Below are 17,496 nucleotides of genomic sequence, written 5' to 3' on the forward strand. Positions count from 1 at the left end.
TTACAGCAATGATTGTCCAAAGGGTGACTGAGAGGGTACAATATGATCTCATAAAGATCTGGGTTGCAAGCCTAACATCAGCTATATTTGTCACACTGACATGCACAGACTCCTCCTCTGGATGGCAACATTGGAACAAAATAAGATGTAACATGATGAGAAACAGCAGGCCCATATAAACATGATGTACCTAGAAAGCCTTTATTGGTGTGTCTGGCATACATGATGCATTATGTTCTGCTGTATGAATACATTTTTCAAATAGGCAACCATAACCAGTGTGCCCTTACATACAAAAGGAAAACGTGTGGAGAAAGTCAGAAATCAATGCTTCAAGAAATTCTCCAGTATCAACAAACTGCTGATTATTTTCGTTAATCATCCACTAATATTTTTGTCCATAAAATAGCCGAAAACATTGAAAATACTCATATTACCCATGCTCATAATCTCCTGGAGTCTAAAATGTTGTTTTTTAATTTCTATTTTTATCTGCACAACATTCTAAAATCTAAAAATATTACATTTGATGTCATAGGGGACAAAGTAATTATAACAATAAAAGGCTTAGGAAGCTGGGATTTAGCTTCAAAGTTACAAAAATATTAATATATTAATAAAATTAAAGTTTTCTACCAGTCAACTTATGAATTGTCTCTCCAGCTTTGTATTTTTCTAACATTATTTAATCCTTGTTAGGAAGCATTCAAGGGAAAAAAGGGTATTTTACTTCTGAATACAACAAGTATTCAAATATAAATAATACAGTACATTGATTAAAAAACCAAACGGTGCTCTAGCTTTCAATAGCCCTTGTCATCTTTATGAAAACATCTCGGTTTTTGTGTGAGCGTGAAACACTAATGCTCATTTTTAAAACCAAAAAACATTTTACATTCAGTTTGTTCATGAAGCAGGCATGCTGAGAAGAAATTTTAATGAGTAACTCATATCTCTTTCAGAGTAAGAGCTCCTAGAGTCACTCTGACCCCTTCATGATGAGATCACTTCTCCCTGCCGCAGTCGGTGCACAAGATGTTGTCGCGCTGGGTTAGGAAGCCACGTCCCACCAGAGACACGGAGCACTGCATGCAGGTGAAACACTCGCTGTGCCACTGACGCTCCTCAAAAGAGATGTACTTGGCTCCTGCCAGACCTGTGCACATCAAACAACGATCAGTATTTTTATATAGAGAGGGAGATGATGCAGGATTCTCACCTTGTTCATCTCACTGTTTCTACACTAATGCAGATCAAGGCATTAAATCTGAGTCAGGCCAGAGTTAAATAAATAAATAAATAAATAAAAGCATGACTCACTGGTGATGGCCTTGGTGCAGCCCACACACTTTTTTGCATACAGGTTGCTGAAGCACTCGAGGCAGTATGGGTAGTTCTCCCTGGAGGTAAAGCGCTGACCTGACAGCTGCTTTCTGCAGCCGATGCACAGGAAGCACTCGCGGTGCCACGGCTTATCTTGGTAGGTCACTCCACCTGTTGTGATGGCCTAGAGGTATAAGACAAACAAAACAAACTCCTGTTAACCTAAATCATTCATATTATGCACAAAGAACTTGAGTGACATTAAAAAATAGAGTCAGGGGGATTGACTATGCTGCAGCAGTTGCTACACTTAAAAAAAAAAACCCTACCTTCTTACAAGCGCAGCACTGGTAGGCAAACTGCTTCTCAAAGCAGGGCACACAGAAGAAGCCGGTGTCTTTAGGGATGAAGGACTTGGTTCCTATTGGCTGCTGGCAGCGGTGGCACAGGAAGCAGGTCTCATGCCAGCTGTTCCCCTTGTATTCCATTTTGCGGGAACCTGGCACAGAGGGAGGAGAGCAGCTTAGTCAGCATATGGTACCTCTATGACTGAAGCATACTGCAGCCTAAAATAGTCCTGCCTGATCTGTAGGGAGAGGACTAAGCAGTCTTAATCATCTAGGAAAGAAATTTGGGGAGAGATTAAGTTGCACTGTTGTCCGGTGTTAAAAATATCCATGTTTTAATGTTTATTAGTTATTGCTCCAGAGCTCTCCATTGTTTGACAAAATTCTACTCAGCAGTTGGACCTTTCTGGGATACCAGATGTTGAAAGTGAATTTATAGATAATAGGAAGCTTTTACCCAATATGAATGAAAAGTTATTGAAGTGCCAAGAAAAATATATCAATGACAACCAGGCAAACTCCATCTGCTGAGGAAGTCATGTATTATGATTATGATTGAAAGTAGACTGAGAGTAGCTCCCATAACCATTGATAAATAACCAGAGGTTTATAAGATTCCCTCACCTAGCTTGTCATGCACACATTAGCTAAAAACTAGGTTTGACAACTTTGAATTCATATAAGACAGTGATAACCAAATTCTATAATAATACCAGGGCTGCCAAACAATATATTTTTCAATCGCAGTTAATTGCTGGTTTATGATTTTTATTTTTATTGCACATTCAAAATCTGTACTACAGATTCTGCAGCACATTTCTGCAGTGTAGTGTCATCCACAGGTCTGTGGTGGTTCCCACACTTTTGTGATGCAGTTGCCCACTGACATCAGTCTGTTTAGCTGCACCTGTATGCTTATCTCAAGGGTGATAGCTTCTAAACTGAGCTATTTGTGAGTTTTTAAAAGTGAAATGTGCCATTGACAAGTGCAGTGGTGTTGTTATTCTCTATTACAGCAGCAACTAAATTGCTGCAGTGGATTAATTATGGTGTGGGACAAAATAGCACACAATTAATGTGTCAACACTGAATGCCCTGGATAATACTGTGTCATTTTTACATATTAAATCATAAACGATAATAGCTTTGAATAAAGTGAGAAAAGATACCATAATCTGAGGTTTAATCAACCACTGAACAGAGTTTGTCCAGATCCCCTAGCTTAGCTTGTCACACACACATTAGCTAGAACAGTTCGACATTTCAGCATTCAATTTTTTAAACAATTTTGAACAAGCAAGAAGATGTTTTGTTTTTTTTAAATATCTGAGTTGTAGAGTTGTTGCTACAGGAAGATTTTGTGACATCTGTACTGAGCCAAGCTAGCTCTTTCCATCTGTTTCCAGTCTTTGGGCTAAGCTAGGCTAACTGCTGCCGGCAGTTAATTCCTCGGATTTTACAATTTTTATTTATAGGGGAATACATTTTCATATAGATAAAACAAACTCTTGACACTAAAACGAATACGTTTTTTTCCTAATATATGAAGATATAGCTTTATAGTATTAAAAGTTAAGCTTTTGGTTGTGTTATGTGAGTTCGTACCTGTTTTTGTTTGAAGTCAAAATTGCACTTTCAATGTTTCGTCATTTTACACTCATGTCATAATGTAAAATGTGACAATGTATCGAGATATGTTTTTTAGTTGATATGGTGAAGCACTTTACATGATTATTTTTGTCCTTGTAATTAATTTAACTTATACCTGGCATGACGGTCTTCTTGCAGGTGGTGCACTTAGATGAATAATCATTGGCGTAACATTCAGTGCAGAGCAACAGATCATCCTTGGCTGCAAAGGCCTTTTCAACCAGAGAGCGGCTGCACTTTGCACATTTGAAACACTGGTCGTGCCAATGACGATCCTTGTAGGACAGGTCCTGTAGATATTTAACACAGCATTTACTGAACTTTTTGTTTTGCTAAAAGTTTAATTTTATTCAGAGTATGAAAGGATTAAAAGGTGACACTCTGTGACAAGGCTGCTCAGCTTTACATACATTTAGTACAATCTTATGTTACACATTACTGGAGTTAAATGCATACTTTAGGCTAAAATTGGTGCTCCCTTACCTTGCTGTTGCATCCAATTGCTAAAGAGCAGCCCTCACAGCAGTTGGAAAACAGGTTCTCATAGCACTTAGTGCAGTACTGCGTGTCCTCTTTCATTATGTACTTCTTCCCCAACAGGGAGTCTTTGCAGTAATGGCAGTCGAAACGCTCGCTGGTCGACATTATTGTTTGCTTTTCTTAGCTGCGGGTCAAACAGAGCGGGATGAGGAAAATTGGACAGTAAAGAATTGTAGGAATGGTGGAAAATAGCCTAGAATAGTCCAAGAAATCTTGCCAAACAAATTTTCCCCTCCTTTCGGAAGAATATGAAAGAAGAAGAGCTTTCTTCAAGCAGACTCTACCTCAGCTGATAAATTGAGAGACTGATCTAGGGGCTGAATCTGGGGGCTGCAGAGAGCGAGCAGTCCCGGCTCAGGGATGAGGCAGGGATGAAAAGGGGTGAGGCAGGATTAGGGGTATCCACTGGGGGGGATCTTCTATAAATACTGGCCCTCTTATTAGCGATAATCTCTGGGGAGAATGGACATGCTCCACTGCATCATACTGCACCTTTTAAGGGAGCTGATGGTGAAGAGATCATTGAGCCTTTGAAATGATTTAATCATAATTACTTTATCTCAGGGAGGCATGACGACAAAAGAAAAGCAGTTTTAGGACTCAAAGACTCATGTTTGTTAAAATCACAGCTCACATGAAACAAGTGTCAACATCCTTTTCATGTGAATACACACCAGTAAAACATGAGATTTCAGAGAGGGGAGATAAAAAATTGTTTCTTTTCCACCGTCTAGTATCAGTATGGTATCACTTTTCCAGCAGACATAGTTCTCTATTTGGATGCTGTGACGTTCCTCGACACACTCGTGGCCTTTGTCAATGCCCGCTTCACACACAAGCAGTTGCAGATGGCTTATGAGAGGTAGGCGCCAGAAGCTTTGTGGCTGCCAGGTACTGAACTATAATGCCAGGATCTCTCAGTAGATATTGAGAGCGCCTTGGCGCCACTTCAGAAGGGGGAAGCTGTGAGCCTGTTGATGTGCAATGCATCCATGGCAAAATAAAGGAGGAGGAGCAGGAATGATAGTTTGATGGTGACGATTTCGCTGATAGCAGATCACTTGTTGGTTCATTAAGATAAAACTTTTAGCATATTGCTTTGGAACAAATTTGTAATGCACTTTATTTCACTGGGTTTAAGGCCAATCCAATTTGGATTGCTGGATAACCCATATGTACTTAATCATATCCAGATGGTTTTTTTTTATCAAGCTCAAGTTTTACTGAACAACTCACAATTTTTTTCTTCATTATAGAAGAGGAACGAGAAAAAAGACAAAGGAACCAATATTATTTGAGCAATATATAAAACAGGGGGCACCTTTCATCCATCCAAGTTACTAGGTTGAAACTGTATCGTAAAACAAGCATTAAGAAAGTGTTAATGACAGAAAGGTTTTAAAAAAAGCTAGATTACATTACTATTATTAATGTTTACACGTGTATTGTAAGTTAAAGAGAAAGATTTGCATGCAATAGTATTCCCAAATTTACCCGTATTATCTGCGTGATCCACAAGAGGGAGGGCTGCTGTACTGAATATCAGCACGGTCAATGATAATCACAGCTGTGCTGATATTCAGTACAACAGAACGACCCTATGTGTGATATTGCTTTTACACAGCAGTTCTTCAAGCAGTTGATGATAGAAACAGTTCTGTTGCCCTCAGCAGTTATGGGACGCCTTGTGTCCTATGAGTTGAAATGAAATGTTGTACAATAAGAATTGAAGACAATTTAACCACACACCAGTAACTTCTGATTGAAAATGGCGCTATTACTTCAAAACAAGCTTGTTTGTTGTGATAAAATGTCAATAGTGCTGAACACTTTGCTCTGTTTTCAAGAAAAACTAAGTGTTTGAATCCTCCTTTTTTCAACCTGGCTGAACATCCCAGCTCTTCAGCATCTTTCACTGACGGTCAATTAATTACATTTGAATCCTTGAACATGTGCTCATATCAGTTTTCCAAAAGGATCAAGCAGGGGCAGACATCTTTATAAAAATAGCCAGAGAAGACCACCAGCCCAGCTCACAGGCCTAATCCCCGGTATACACACACAGGAAGGTCAGCGGCAGGGATGAGGCTGACAGGAATGCGATTCTGTCTACATGAACCCTCTTCCCCTCTCTGCGTCCCCTCCTCTTCTCTCTACATTCTCTTTAGCACCACTCCTTGTAAAGAAATTCATGTAGCATTACACTCTTGTAAATAGACAAGATGTACTCCATTTCAGGATCAGCGGATGATGTAGGAACACAGGCTTTGTTTTTATGTAGGTGGCATCAACAAACCTCGTAGGAATAGCGTAAGATTATGTTATTTTTGACCTACACGCTGCATCTTATGTAAGGTCTTTCCTCCAACATAACCACATCATGTCTGGATTTAAGGTGTGGGAAAATGTGTGATTTTTGAGTCCTGCTATTCTTCAGGTTCTTCTTATTTTTAAGTAGGTGGATCCGTCAGATTAGACAGTCATCTGCTGCTCTGGATTAAATTACCACTGCATTGTGTTCTATCCTTGCTCCCTGCTGATGTCCAGATCAGCGACTGTAAAACACAAAGCCAGGCAGACCTTAAAAACCTTAAACCCAGAACCAACTGTGGGACAAATATAGTCAACGTCTCACAAAAGCTTCTAATCTTGGTTGCTGCACACTATGTCTGTCATCATGTGACATCAGCCTGCGTGGAGATGACCTATATTCACCAGCAAACAAAAACTCTCATCTCCTCGAGTATATTCATTTGAAAGTCAGGAAAAAAGGAAATAGCATGTCAAGTTACTCCCAGGATTTGAAGGCAGAGATTATCATATATTGTGTTTATATTATGTGTTAATCTGTATCATGCAAGCCTGTTCTATCATAACCCTCTGATTTCTATCTGATAGATAACAGGTGCTGGTCTTTGTCTCTTGGATTATTGACTTCTACACCAGGCAGTGCCAACTCTGCAAAGCAAAAGGCTTGCTGATCTTGCGTATTCCTTTTTGCCTGCTTAATCCTCTGAAGTCAACTACTGAGCAGCTGCCAACAGATTTCGTATGTGGCCTGTCTTGCCCTCATAAAAAGGCCTTTTATATGACTTGGACTCAGGTGTCCTCTTATCTTAATGTATTCAGTCTTTACAATAAGGTGTCAGTGGCTGTTCCCCCCCTGCCTCTCTTAATCAAATGATCTCACAGAAGAAGAGAGGCTTTTACTTTGGTGGCTCCTTTGAGGTGGTGACTGGTCATAGACTGGGACAGATCAACACAACACAGTTAAGGCACAAAAGCCTGGATGCAGCGGAGCTGACAGCTGGTTGGCATGGTGATGACAGCATAAGTGGGATCCATTAGGTTGAGAAGAGGGGCAGGTCTAGTTGTTAATGAGAGGACTCTCACAGATCAGATCAGATCTTTGAGCAGGCCTCTGCGCTCTTCTGCAGCTTGGAAAGCTTGCTTTCAACACAGCGTTTTTGACTGAACAGGATAGCCACATAGGGGGTTGGTGGGGGGTGAGGAGATACAATCTACTATGTCTACTATCTCACAAAAACCTTACACCCCTTTAGGGAGGACCTCTGAGCACCCGGGTAATGCCTCCGCTGAACCTCCTCCCCAGTTCTCACCAAAATGAGTCATGCTATGAGAGGGTGACAGGGCCCGTGAAAGAGTCAGACATATGATCTCCACCGCTAAGGAGGAGTGAAAGTTGTCTACTCCCAGGAATGCACAACCCATTAAAATGTTCTCCTAAATGATCCCCTGCCCCCTCACAGGGGATACACATTTGGTGCTATTTGGATTTACTGTACAAGTGGAGCATGAGATGAGAAGATGAGGACATCCTCTAAACTCCAGCATTAAGGGAAACCTTTCCCCCAATGATAGCCACTATGCTGCCAGGAACAATTCCTGTCACACAAATATTATACAAATAGGGCTGCTCAAACAAACAAGCTTCAGTTTACTGTAAATGTTCCAAAATAGTACATGGGTCCAAAATAAAGCTAGTATGGCAGGAATATTTTCTGGGCTCTATTTTCAGATTTCCTGGTCAAAGCATGGAGTCAAAGAGAGATCATCAAAGGAAATCAAGTCTTTGATAAAACACTACTACTCTGAACTTACAATGGACCTAACTGACATTTTAGGGGCATACATTTCTATCACCTAAGCTAATGGCTAATTTGTTAGCAAACAGCTGCCTTCCAGATCCAGTAGGCTACATATAGCATTAGCATTTACTTTGAGTTGTTTTCAGCTTGATGACGGAGACAGACGCAGTACTGAGGAAATGCTACATTCAAACTCATGCTAGTTTTCCGTGACTACCAACCCTAGCTTTAAACTGCTGCATGCCACACTTTGTTCACTAGCTAGTTGCTAACATATCCAGCTAAAGTGTAATGCTGGGCGGGATGCATGTGGTCGGTTTTTAGATTTTCTTCTGCACATAAAACAGCCAAAAATGCCACAAAGACAGCTGGTAGACTGGACCAACTCAGAAACATTGCTTCAAAGGTCTGTTGAGGCTGAAAAAAGCTGAAGAGAGGTTCAGAGTCGTGATGATTTTTTTCTTTCACTAAAAGTACTCCTCTTTTCACATAACACACACTCATGCTATCTACTCTTCCTATAAAACAACAGTTTTAGCTACTACAAGATATGTAACCTACTTGCAGTTTATTTTTATTGTACTTATGTTAGGTACTGTATTGACCAAGCGAATCCAGCTGAGGTCAATGTGCTCCTCTGTTTCACTCTCTTGAAAACTAAAGGGGAAAATCCTCCTGCCACCTGAACTTTCACATTAATCCCCAACTGACATCACTGGATTATTTGTGCCACCGATCCTGCCTACACACAAATTTATCAAACACTTTGACCCACGGCGTTGAGCAGAGGCAGTTGACAAAGATGTGTCAGTTCAGTGTGGGGAAGGAGGCGATTCCAAATACCAGAGTGCTAGTGAGGATATGGGGTAACTAACAACAGCCCGCAGGATCGAGGCGTAACTAACACAACACAGTCTTCACGCTCTCATTAATCACTTATCAAGGCTTTTGAATAGCTATTTATATGCCGGCCTGTATCACATGGCACTGGAGAACAGTGTGAGCTGCGTCTTTGGAAGTTATATTTGATAAAGATGCAAGACACTTAATGAGGTGGCCTTATGTAAAATGATTTACAAGACACATGTTTTGTGAAAAAAATCACATAAATACAAGATCAGTGTAAATGGATGTAGGCACTTAAATTATGATTGATACCACTGTCAAGTCTACCAGAAGCCTTCAGCATGTTAGCTTGTTTTAAGCCAATAATAACAACAAAGGCAAACCACAGCTAGCTTTGGCCTTTAAAGCTGACATAGACAAGAATATTGCTGTTAAACTAATAGATCCCTTATCATTTGATTAGCTATTTTTTCCGTGGCTTTCAAAAATGAAGAAGCTAGCTGTCCCCTCTGTTTACTGTTAAAGCTAGCTTGTACATGTACATTGTACAACATTAAAGTAATATCAATCCTCCCTTTTAACTCTCAAAAAGACAGGGGTCTTCTATTCATCCAAAAAAATCCAAATGAAGCTAAGCTAAATGAGAGAGCTAGCTGTTCCCCTCTGTTTCCTGTTTCAGCCGGCATCCAGCTAGTTTTGGTTATGGCTAAATGTTAATTCTAACACTTTGGTTTTGGTTTCAATCTTCTTATCTAATTTTGCAAAAGAAAAAAAACATGCATCTTTTCAAATTAATGTAAAACTACTATAAGGTTAGCCAATAATTACATTTTATATCGGAACAAATGGCTGCAGTGGTTATTTCAAAAGGTTACCACAAAAACTGTGTAAAAGCATGGACATCACAGCAACTCCCCAAACTGAAGCCAGAGTTCCCCATGGTTGTTGGCTGCAGTATAGGTCACACAGCCCACTTCCACCATTATATCATAAAACTTTAAATATATGTCACAAACATTTTTAGTTTAGTTTAGTAGTTACTTATTTAATGCTAAACTATGAGGATGTGACATCATGACTGACATCTCTCCCGACCAATGCAGCTCCTGCAGCAATCTTTAAGTCACTGATCTTTCCATAACTGTGTCTGCTTCAAACCATCACTTCCAGTATGCCTTGGCTCCAAATAACATCACCAACGCAATATGTCAACGCCCTTCGTAGCAATATTTTGGCCACCTTATTAATACAGTCAATGGTTACCATCAATTAGATCACTGACAGTCACTTTACAAAAAGGTTCTGTATGCTTTACTAAGTTTTTCTCACTTATCAATATCTTTATTTTCTTTGACACTATCAGACATCTACAGTTAAAACACAACATTTGGCAAAATACAATGATTTGGCAAAAAACTTGTACTGATTGACTCACTGATCATTTCAGTGAACTGGCAGAAATTGAACATCGCTGGTGAAATCTTCATGTTCAGTCACACACAAAGATTTCATCCCACTTTATATTCAGTGTTTAAAAGACTCCAGCAAACTCAGAGCCAGGTCAGACAGTATTCAGAGACATCCTGGTTAACTCTCTGGTGCTGTTACACACACAGACAGGGTTCAGAGAAGACAAGGCTCTTCATGTTTGTTTTTGTGCAAAAATAGAGAGAGAGAGAGAGAGAGAGAGAGAGGGACAGAAGATGATAGAGACAGACGACACAAAAAACTCATATCATTTGTTCCTTAAAGTCACCAACCACATTGGACAAGAAACCTTTGTTTTCATACATGAGATTGGACTGTACAATATGAAACCATGAGTGGCAGTTTCATAAGTAATATGTGGGGCAGCCGAGGCCTTGGTTGACAGTTTCTGAATTCACAACATCTCCATCTAAGACAGGCATCAGCACAGTGAGTCACAAAACTCCACATTAATAAAAGATATAAATCTCTGCTGCATTTTGGCACGACTGTTTCAATTAAGTCATGCCAAAAGGATAACCATCTACTCAAAAAAAACCAAAAAAAAACATCAGTGTAAAACGGTCTGCCTTGATGAAACCATCCACCTCACAACACTAAAACCATTGTTTCTGACGCTGTCATTCTTTTCAAGTGTTCCTCTCCTTATGCCTTGATTCACAGCCTTTTAAAGCACCAACATTACTTATAAAGATGCAGCGAAGTCACATTCACCGCATCACAACACTTGCATGTTATCAAGATTTGAACATTAAAAATATATACAGCACATTGTCTCTTTTCTCAATGATGCAAACACTGCAGGAGCTCTCTCAGTCTGGTGAACAAACAGGAATGATCTGTGTCAGTGGGCTGGTTTGATCCAGATGATGATTCAGTTCACTACAAGGTTTATGCACAGCTCTCAATATGGCATCTGGAACCATATTCAGTAAGAAAAATAAGTGAATTCATCCGAATTTACATCAATGGTCCCTTTAAAGTGAAGACATATCAAAATAATAATAACCTGAAACATGTTTGAGTATCTGACCAAGAAGACGGCGGCTCATCTTGCATAAAATGTTGACATAGTTTTGCGCAGTTAATTTCTTTAAAAACGTAACCATACTGTCAATAGCTGCTGAGTGCTGATAAGATGCATTGTTCGTGGATTGGCTGTTGTGACAACATTTAAAAGCAATGTGGTATATCTACAGATGCTGAGTAGTGTGATCTTGAGTGGTGTAGGTTGGCTGGCAAGCCACACAACTGTAAACAGGAGTGTAAACAGAAAAGCATTTTTCACATGCAACCTCTATCTCCCAGAACAACACTGCGGAGTGATGATTCAAAACAGAAATATGGATGATCCTACAGTAACTGAGAACTGTTGACATTTCTCTTAACAGGTCCCAAACATTTGGGCAGATCTGTAGTCGTCCTTATTCACATTCACCTCACCCACATGGCAACACATGCTTGAAATGATTGAAAACAAAGTCAGTGTAAATACGCAAGGTCACATTGTGGGATGACTGTACAGTACACACAGTAAGATAGCTTAATCAACGGTATGAGGATGGTGTTCATTTTGTGCTCTTTCCTATCTTTGTATTCAACTCTAAATTACAGACTTCAGTAGATGAAATCATACTGCAACATAATGTGCTGTGTGGGAGTTTCATATTGCAGTACAATGGTTCTGTGCTGTATTATCATCATCCACATGGGATCTGACTGCTCCGTGACACATCACATGTGACAATGAACAATTCACAATCTGATTAAAATAGAAAATTCTCTCTCACAGAGCAGAGTCAAATCTGCTGCCAGAAACTACCGTCATACTGATCAGCATATGCCATTTACAGCCACGTAACCTGATGGCAGTATGTCTTTCTTACAGTATGTTAAAATAGTTACATTAGGAGTACAAATGCAAACTCAGAAAAATATTGAAAAAAAGGATGGATGCATATTTCCAAAAATACACCATATGTACATGACACGATTGAACTACTTTCACATTTGAGTTCAGTAAACACTGCATAGGTGACTGCATCACTAGCACTGATGAGATTGTTTTTTTTTTTATCATATAATGCCTCACTTTAATAAATATTACATAAATATTTTCTCTTTATATGCCAGTCTCCTTCTGCAGCTAACGATATTCCCATGTCTGCTGTGTGCCATTGTTTGAAAAGGTGGTATTTAAGGGGTAAAAAAATAAGCTTGCACCATGAAACATATCAGTTAAAACAGGAATATAAAATCCTAACCCCTCACTCATTCATACTAATAATGGAACAAAACATAAATAAAAAATAGCAGCAAATGTGGGCATTTTAAGCAAAGTAAAGGTGGAAATAACAATAACAATGAAGTGCATTTATAATCCATTTAAAATAAATAAAAAATGAATAACACAAGGCAAATAAGGCTGAGCAAAACTGGCTTGCAAATTTAAAAAACAAGATGCATGTCTCACTGGGCCTCTGAACAAAATGAAAAATCATTTGGGAGCTTAGGACAAAACAGTAATGAACCGTCATGTTAACCGAAGGACAAAACTCTTAAAGCGCTGCCTTCAATACCAAAACAAGCACTGCATAGCCCTTCACAGCACTACCCACCCCAGTACCACTTGTCAAGGTTATTGAATGACTTGTATTCTTTGTGCCTACGCAGGTAATCACAAGCCAGGCATGTGTGCTCTGCCCAGAAATAGGCCTTCTTTACTTTAAAGTGCCGCCGCCACTCAAAGTATCTGAGGTACATTTCCTCGTTCTTGTCCAGGAGCAGCAGGTAATCAGCCAGCTCCTTGGGCGAGGTGAAGTCGTCCACGTGGATGAAGGCGTCTCCCTGGATAAAGTTCTCGTAGTTCTGCCTGGGCGGGCCAAGAACCACTGGCACGGTCCCCACAGAGAGCGGGTTGTAGAGTTTTTCAGTAATGTAGTCCTTGTGGATCGAGTTTTCAAAGGCCAGGTAGAACTTACAGCTTGCCATGGTGGGGAAGTAGTCTTGGTCGGCGATGTACTCCCCAAAGGCTTGTCCGTACGCGTGCACCTCAATGTGTTTGTACAGCTCATTGTAGTATTTCACTCGCACGTGTTCCTGGTTCCAGTTGCTCACAATCCAGCAGATCAGCTTGTTTTTGCTGGGTGGGACGAAGTCCTCATCGCCCTCCGCTGCTACGATGGACCCATAAGGCACTTCGATGTCAGCATCCTGACGGTAATTGAGAGTCAGATTGAACATGTTCTCGATCCCAGGCAGCTGGGAGGAGTGCGACGGCGACTCCAAGTTCATCCATATCCACTTCTGGAAGGACGGTCGCTGGACTGGGGGCAGGTTAGACAGGTCAGTGCAGATATCCCGGTGATGGATGACGACCCCATCTGACTTGTTAAAGAGGTTCCTGTCCGCTGTGATGAAACAGCCCTCGATGTTGAAGAGAGAGCTGCACACACCCAGGTCATAGGTTTGTCCGAACGGCCAGAGCCAGATCAGCACAGTGGTCACGTTTTTATCGCTCCTGGTGGAGAAGAGGGCCTTGACCCGATCTGTGGATACTGTCGACTCTACGGGACCAGATAACCAGCTTGTGGATGGTTTAAAATACATCAAAAACAGAGTCACAAAGCATCCCAGAATGAAAGTGCCGAGCAGAAGGGGTCGTAGGATTCTGTGAAAAGGTGCAGATGGCATACTCTGTCCTGTAAGAGGAAAATAAATCAGAGTAAAGAGATGTTTAACAATCAAGCATTCATAATTTCTAGTACACTTAATCACTGACTCTGAGCATCATTTGTGCCTCAATTACAGCTCAAGAGCATCTGCATGTGAACAAAGTGTTCTTGCTCTTGCTATTATCTATGAGAATACACCCTGCTATGCCTAAACAACCCATGACTTTCAATCAATTCTCAAAAGAACAATTAGATGTCTTTTCAGACCCATAAAAACACCAACCTGGTGGATTTGACTGAATGCTGAAATCCAAGCACAAGTCGAGGCTGTGGGAATCGGAGGGAGCTGTTCCTACATGGAGTCGACGGTGGGATCAATCTTCTTTGTGATTCAGTGCTCATAGGCAAAAGAAGTTTGCAGGTCACAGCTAAGGGATGTTTCTTTGCTCTTACGCAGAATAACAATGATCTAATGAGGCGTGTTTGATCTGGAATGTAAAGGTCTTCTTAATGATGCCTCCTTTACGTGAGCAGAGAGAGAGAATCAGAGATAATCAATTAGGCGCGAGAGAAGAAAAGAGGCTGAACATCACCACATGGGGAATCATGCAGGGAATCATCATGCAGAGAGAGGCTTCATTTTCACTAACATCTTTTAAATAAGCTGGAAAATAAAGGGAAAACAAGGGTTATTGCAAATATTGACAGTTAACTGTCCATGTTATTTCAAATTTGCTAGGTATGCATGGATACAGGCTTCCAGCTGTTATTAGTTTGGCTTCATATGATGTTTTATAAGAGAATGCTGCCATCTTAAGGCTGAGGAGAGGAGAAAGGCCCCCTGACTGTACAGATCCCAAGGGCTCAACACACCTGCAGCATGCATAAAGATGCCACACAAGCAAAATGAGATGACAACAGACCTTGAGAGGTGACTTTAGTTATTTCTTAAATCAACAAGGCCAGCTTTGACACAGTTTCTCCTCATGTAATCTGTCAGATATGACATATGGTGAGTAATATTGGGCTTATGTGTGACATCTGTGACTTTGGTTCACAGATCTGTGCACAAAGGCCACATGAATCAGAGCCAGATGAGTGCAACTCCTTTTAAAGGCTTACTATATCAATACATTTTCATGTTTGCAAATCCTCTTATAGTGCTGCAGCATGTTTTCTGTTGCTGGCGGCGATAAGCTCTGTGCTTTACGGAGGATGCAGCTCATGCATACCTTTTTTACGTTGGAGTAAAGTATGCAGTATAGATTAAGAGAGGCTGAAGTGTAGCTATGGCAGCACGGAGATCAAAATCAGGCCTATTAAATATGCAGTGTGTGGTAAAGTTATAGTGTCTCCATGGTGATGGTAATGATGGTGCTGAGGTCAGAGTGTTTAACATGAGAGGGTAATATGTTCCTCTCAGCTCTCTATTTATGTGCTGCAAAAAGGAGACTTGAGGGATGCATGTGCAGCACAAGCACTCGTGCACATTTTTTAATAGCAGAGCTGGGGTTTTGTCAAATGCGTTGTGATGTATTTGGGACACAGAGAGAGCACCGCATGGGTGAGTAGTCTGCAGCGAGGCTACGTTTGAAACCGCTGTGGAGAGAGGTGGCGAAAAAAAACGCGGCCACTGATTTCTGTACAATCAGTCACAGAAGCATCAAATCCCTGGTGTGGTTTTAGTGACAGGTGGGTTAAAATACGATGGAAAACCGCCTGTATGTGCTACAAGAAGGGTATTTGATCTCTGTTCTCCACTGTGATGTGTGTGCATACTGTAAGGAAGGCCACAGCAGTGATGGCCAAAGGACACTTCATCCCAGGTGAGGACCAATTTACAGCCACCGAGCACTGAAGGTCATTTTAAAACGTGCTGCTGTATAGAGGAGCCACTCTTTAAAATGGTTGTCTTTTGGCGTCACACTGCGTTGAGGTTCATGGAAATACTGGAGACATGCTGGTATATTCAACGTGCAGCCGTAAAGCACCGTTTCGCGCACCAAAACCGCGCAGAATATAAATATTGGCATGGAGGAGGATGCTTGAACATAAATATGCAGTGCAACCACGACTTAGAGTGCCATAAGATTAAAACACAAGACGAAATTAAAAGAGAAAACTATGTGCTCCAACAAATCGTCCTGTGCACTAAAGGCGTTATGCAAAAATGAAGAGCTGAGGGAAAATGTGACATAACTCAGACGGTCGTTTTTAATTAGCTGGCGAGGATTAGCCGTCAAAACCAGGTGCTGCTGCTCTTCCATCATGGGCTGCAGGAAAAAAAAACACCATATAGCCATGCATTTCACTCACCATCTCGACAGGCGTGAGTCAAAATAGACCTTTCTTCTCATTTCCTCCAGAGGTCCGTCGCTTCCCTTTTCAAAGACACCTTGCACCCTGCAGAAGATGTGTATGCGGTTGGAATAAAAAATCGCGCTCGTCTGCCGATTTTTGCAGGAAAAGATCCGGATAAAGCCACATCCATCGTCTTGACTTCACAAAATGATGGTACCTACTGTAGCAATGTGCGCTGATTCTCCCCCAGTGATGCACACCGACGCAAAAGATGATGGCTGCAAAAAGAAAAAAAAAAAGGAAGGATGGAGAAATTTGCAGCTACCCCGTCAGCCTGTGCGTTAAATTCATGGCTCGGTGTGTGAGGGCGCCATGTATGCTCAGGGATGTGATGCGATGTGGAATAATTCCCTGCTGGCTGCCCATGCGCTACCTTGTTCTGTTTACCGTCAATGCAGCTGCAGGCTGTGGCGGAGCTCCAGTGTGTGTGTGTGTGTGTGTGTGTGTGTGTGTGTGTGTGTGTGTGTGTGTGTGTGTGTGTGTGTGTGTGTGTGTGTGTGTGTAGGATGCTGAGATTCAGCGTTTGAGCATAACACTTCAGTCATCTGCTTGATGTTCTCATTTGAATAAGCAGGCGATTCACTGCTGCTGAAAGGAAACATGGACCCAAAGGTTTCCCCTCACTCGGCCTAAATCGCCTGTTAATCTAAATAGTGAAATAACACGAGGTTACTGTGGCGTTTGACCGATGAAGCGCTGTGACCGCAAGTCTGAGGATAATACATCACAGCCACTTACCAAATCAAACATCAGTTAAGTAATCCAAGTCAAATTGAACATCAATCACTGCTTTGTCCAACATTGATGTCTCTGTACATAAGGTGAGTTAATTATTCCACAAAGAGGCACTTGAGCTTCGAAATGTGGCCATTACAGCACCATTACATCAGTTATGACTATAGGCTCATTAATTAATCATTTAAAGGGCAGCTCCAGCCATTTGTTTATGCACTTCTGTTAGAGACCATTCAAGCCCAAGTAGAGCCTGCAATTTCAACAATGCAATTCAAGAGTGGCTTTTATGAAATCATGTCTGTGCTTGGCAAAAGGAAGACAAAGTGTTTTGTCCTGTGGTACAAGCAGATACTTTTGTTGTAACAATGTGATAAATGACAATATGAAAATGTTCTATATGATGCAGCTCAATTTTTCTCAATG

The 17,496-nt window shown here is 41.0% G+C and overlaps 2 protein-coding genes and 1 long non-coding RNA gene across 8 annotated transcripts in view; 1 reads left to right on the forward strand and 2 right to left on the reverse strand.

Moving 5' to 3' along the window:
• Positions 1–17,496, forward strand: part of LOC117806679 — a 54,985-nt gene that overhangs the window by 29,062 nt on the left and 8,427 nt on the right. The window contains exon 3 of one of the 5 annotated variants that reach the window (XR_004629722.1): positions 963–1,095. The exons of 2 other annotated variants lie outside the window; for them this stretch is intronic. This is a non-coding gene — a long non-coding RNA (uncharacterized LOC117806679). Of the gene's footprint in view, positions 1–962; positions 1,096–15,523; positions 15,542–15,784; positions 15,804–17,496 lie in introns of those variants that run through there. 2 more of the 5 variants (XR_004629725.1, XR_004629724.1) reach the window with 2 other exon arrangements.
• On the reverse strand, positions 220–3,971 carry fhl5 (four and a half LIM domains 5). The gene is made up of 5 exons (XM_034675676.1): positions 3,804–3,971; positions 3,436–3,610; positions 1,653–1,822; positions 1,321–1,507; positions 220–1,156 (listed from the first exon to the last, which is right to left on the reverse strand). The coding sequence occupies exons 1-5, from the start codon at positions 3,963–3,965 to the stop codon at positions 1,005–1,007; spliced, it is 846 nt and encodes a 281-aa protein (XP_034531567.1). The 5' UTR covers positions 3,966–3,971; the 3' UTR covers positions 220–1,004.
• Positions 10,132–17,028, reverse strand: fut9a (fucosyltransferase 9a). Of its 2 annotated transcripts, XM_034675672.1 has the most exons (4): positions 16,500–16,747; positions 16,294–16,380; positions 14,261–14,497; positions 10,132–14,004 (listed from the first exon to the last, which is right to left on the reverse strand). In XM_034675672.1, exon 4 carries the CDS (start codon positions 13,994–13,996, stop codon positions 12,914–12,916), a length of 1,083 nt encoding a protein of 360 aa, XP_034531563.1. In that variant the 5' UTR covers positions 13,997–14,004; positions 14,261–14,497; positions 16,294–16,380; positions 16,500–16,747; the 3' UTR covers positions 10,132–12,913. The 2 variants fall into 2 exon arrangements, with proteins under 2 accessions (XP_034531563.1, XP_034531562.1); XM_034675671.1 differs by having other exon boundaries at positions 16,294–17,028.

Source organism: Notolabrus celidotus, chromosome 22 (genome assembly GCF_009762535.1).
Source record: "Notolabrus celidotus isolate fNotCel1 chromosome 22, fNotCel1.pri, whole genome shotgun sequence".
NCBI lineage: Eukaryota > Metazoa > Chordata > Actinopteri > Labriformes > Labridae > Notolabrus > Notolabrus celidotus.

What these genes read in the sequence shown, in the direction of transcription:
- fhl5 (XM_034675676.1), bottom strand. Translation starts at nt 3,965, where the DNA reads ATGTCGACCAGCGAGCGTTTCGACTGCCATTACTGCAAAGACTCCCTG. An exon ending in CAATTGGATGCAACAGCAAG is followed by an intron (nt 3,611 to 3,803) that starts GTAAGGGAGCAC and finishes AAATATCTACAG; the next exon opens with GACCTGTCCTACAAGGATCG. An exon ending in CAAGAAGACCGTCATGCCAG is followed by an intron (nt 1,823 to 3,435) that starts GTATAAGTTAAA and finishes CCTCTGTGCCAG; the next exon opens with GTTCCCGCAAAATGGAATAC.
- fut9a (XM_034675671.1), bottom strand. Translation starts at nt 13,996, where the DNA reads ATGCCATCTGCACCTTTTCACAGAATCCTACGACCCCTTCTGCTCGGC.